The sequence below is a fragment of the Protobothrops mucrosquamatus genome, unplaced genomic scaffold (genome assembly GCF_001527695.2).
Source record: "Protobothrops mucrosquamatus isolate PMUCROS unplaced genomic scaffold, P.Mucros_1.0 scaffold2970, whole genome shotgun sequence".
Classification (NCBI taxonomy): domain Eukaryota; kingdom Metazoa; phylum Chordata; class Lepidosauria; order Squamata; family Viperidae; genus Protobothrops; species Protobothrops mucrosquamatus.
Window position 1 is genome coordinate 33824 of NW_015388991.1, and position 2539 is coordinate 36362.

General features: G+C 42.7%; 1 protein-coding gene and 1 pseudogene across 1 annotated transcript; both read left to right on the top strand.

The window, feature by feature from the left end:
* Positions 1-870: 870 nt before the first annotated feature.
* On the top strand, positions 871-1714 carry LOC114922175 (zinc finger and SCAN domain-containing protein 16-like; the record flags this gene model as incomplete). Its single annotated transcript, XM_029286136.1, has 2 exons — positions 871-1430; positions 1682-1714. Coding segments are annotated over exons 1-2 (531 nt in total), but the record flags the coding sequence as incomplete, so codon positions are not given.
* Positions 1715-1770: 56 nt separating this feature from the next.
* Positions 1771-2539, top strand: part of LOC107296770 — a 19674-nt pseudogene continuing 18905 nt past the window's right edge.

Sequence of the window (2539 nt, forward strand, 5' to 3'; positions counted from 1 at the left end):
CAGAAGAGGCTGATGGTGCTTCCGCCCTTCCTACGGGTGCGATTCTGCTCTCGTTCTCAGTAAGTGGGGAGACGTTTCTTTCACGGGCTGGACCGTGCATGGAGACAACCAAAACTTCATCAGGTTCGGAGTCGTGGGAAGGGGGGAGCCCGGGGTCCCATGTTCCCCTGCCGCCCCTGTGCATGCACGGGCCAGGCAGGGAAGAAATCAAAGCTCCGGACGCGCTGCGTTGCCTCCAGGAAGAACGTCAGGATCGCCAGAAAGGTCGGAGCCATTCAGGATTAGGCTAAAAGTGGGGAACCTGTTTCCAGGAGATGCGTGAATGAAAACATCATGTTAAGCTGGTTTATTGATTCGGGTATTCTGTTTGCATTGAATGGTGGTTTGTTGATTGTGATTTCTCAGGTAGCCATAGCAGTTTGGGCCAAGAGTTTAATTAGGTTCTGCTGGCTAAAGTTACACTGGAAGTTCAAATATTGATTGATTTACCTATTAAATCGATTTAGAAAGCCATTCATCTCAATGTCTATTTGTGACCTGAGACATTTATCATCTGGATTGTTCAGAGGTTGCTTTTCACACTGCAAGCAGCCATCAAAATTATTTGAATAAATGAGTAGGAATAATAAATCAAAAATATATTTTAAATTTATGTATCCAAATTGTTTAGTCCTTGAAAGAAGTTGATCCAGAAGGTTACTATAGATTTTTTTCCACACAGAGATACGTCACTACCTACAAAGATTTCACCTCCCTTGCCAGATATTGGTGGGTTCATAAGAATTTCTTAATTCATTTTTTGTGTGTGCTCAGTTAAGTTGGTCAACCTGTATTTATGGAATTTTCTTTTGTTTTCCATTTCAGACATATAAGTCGGAAATCTTTCCTGATTGCTCTTGAGTCTTTAGTATCTTGTGTGGGAAGAGGGCTAAATGGACTTAGGAAATTTTGACAGACCTCTTCTGATTAGGAAGACCTGTGCAGATCCATCAGTCTGTTTTGGAGCTGGATTAGAGACCAGAGAGAAGATGGAGGGACAACGCCCAGCTGGAAAAAGCCCTGCAGCTGCTCAGTCTTGGAGCTTTGAGATAAATGGGGCAAGTCCTGGGCAGAAGAACCAAGAAGAGGAAGCCAAGAGTTCAGAGGTCCAATGCTGTCACTTCAGAAAAGTGCAGTTCCAGGAGGGGAGGGGTCCCCGAGATATTTGCAGTCAGCTTCACCACCTTTGCTGTCAGTGGCTGCAGCCAGAAATACACACGAAGGCCCAGATGCTGGACCTGGTGCTCCTGGAGCAGTTCCTGGCTTTCCTTCCCCCAAAGATGGAGAAATGGGTGCGGGAGTGTGGAGCGGAGACCAGTTCCCAGGCGGTGGCCCTGGCTGAAGGCTTCTTGCTGAACGTGGATGTGGAAAAGATGCAAGAAGAGTTCCAGGTTTGAGAATATAGTCTTAACAGGTCTAAAGAAAATCTCTCTGTATTTGTCAATTCCTTTCTGTCCGAGTTTTCTGGAATTATTAACTCCTAAAGTGAGTTTTCTATTCTTCCAGAGGATATATTTGGGGCAATTCTTCCATTCTGTTTCGGGTTTCAACAATGGAGATTGTAGTAGTTTGAAGCTCCAATATGATAATTCATTTCTATCTCTGTGCTCTTCCTTTGTTTCTCCTATCACATCATGTCCAGAAATCCTTGGAAGCCACGACTGAGTATCCCAAGGGGGGGAAAGATTCATCCAAACCCTCTCAAGAGCTGCTTTTCCGGGAGAACTTCCAGAAAGGTCAAAGTCAGGAAATGACGCCAGGTAACAGAAGGTCTTTCTGTGTGATGTGAGATTTCAACATTTAGCTGATTCTTTAGCTGCATCTCATTACAATCTCTGTCTTTAATAAATCTGCTTCCACCATTTTTCTCTGTCTCACAGAGAATAGAAAGCTGTCCGTGGAATTTGTAGAGTCACCTCCTCTTTGTGGTGGAGCTGAAGGATTGGCTGAACCTCTACTTCAGGTAAGGAGGAGAAAACTCAGAAAAGGTCCATGAATCTTGGATGGATTTCATTTTGTTTTAGAGTTCAATGTATAAAATTTCTGTTTCTAAGCAATACAAATTTGACATCCAGTCATTGAACATTCACGCTCTCTCTTCTGGGGGGATCCTTTGTGAGATGCTTTCTCCTCCTGCTTTGACATCAGATTTCATTGACCAGACAGTTGTCAGCATTGGGGCTGTTCCTTCTATCTCCCAGGGTCATTCTCACACACCATTACAAAAAAATCCTTATTTTGCCTTTTGAAAAGCATCTTTGGGACAACTGTGATCTGGCGACTGAGAATCTCCATAGATATATTTTATTTATTTATTTATTTATTTATTGCATTTATATCCCGCCCTTCTCCTTACGGACTCAGGGCGGCTGACAATTGAATAAAATACTAACATATATACATATACTTAATTAAAATTTGATTAAAACGAAATATTTAAATATGTCCAATTTAAAAGTAATTAAAACCCCCTTTAAAATCCCTCAGGCCAGTCCCGCTA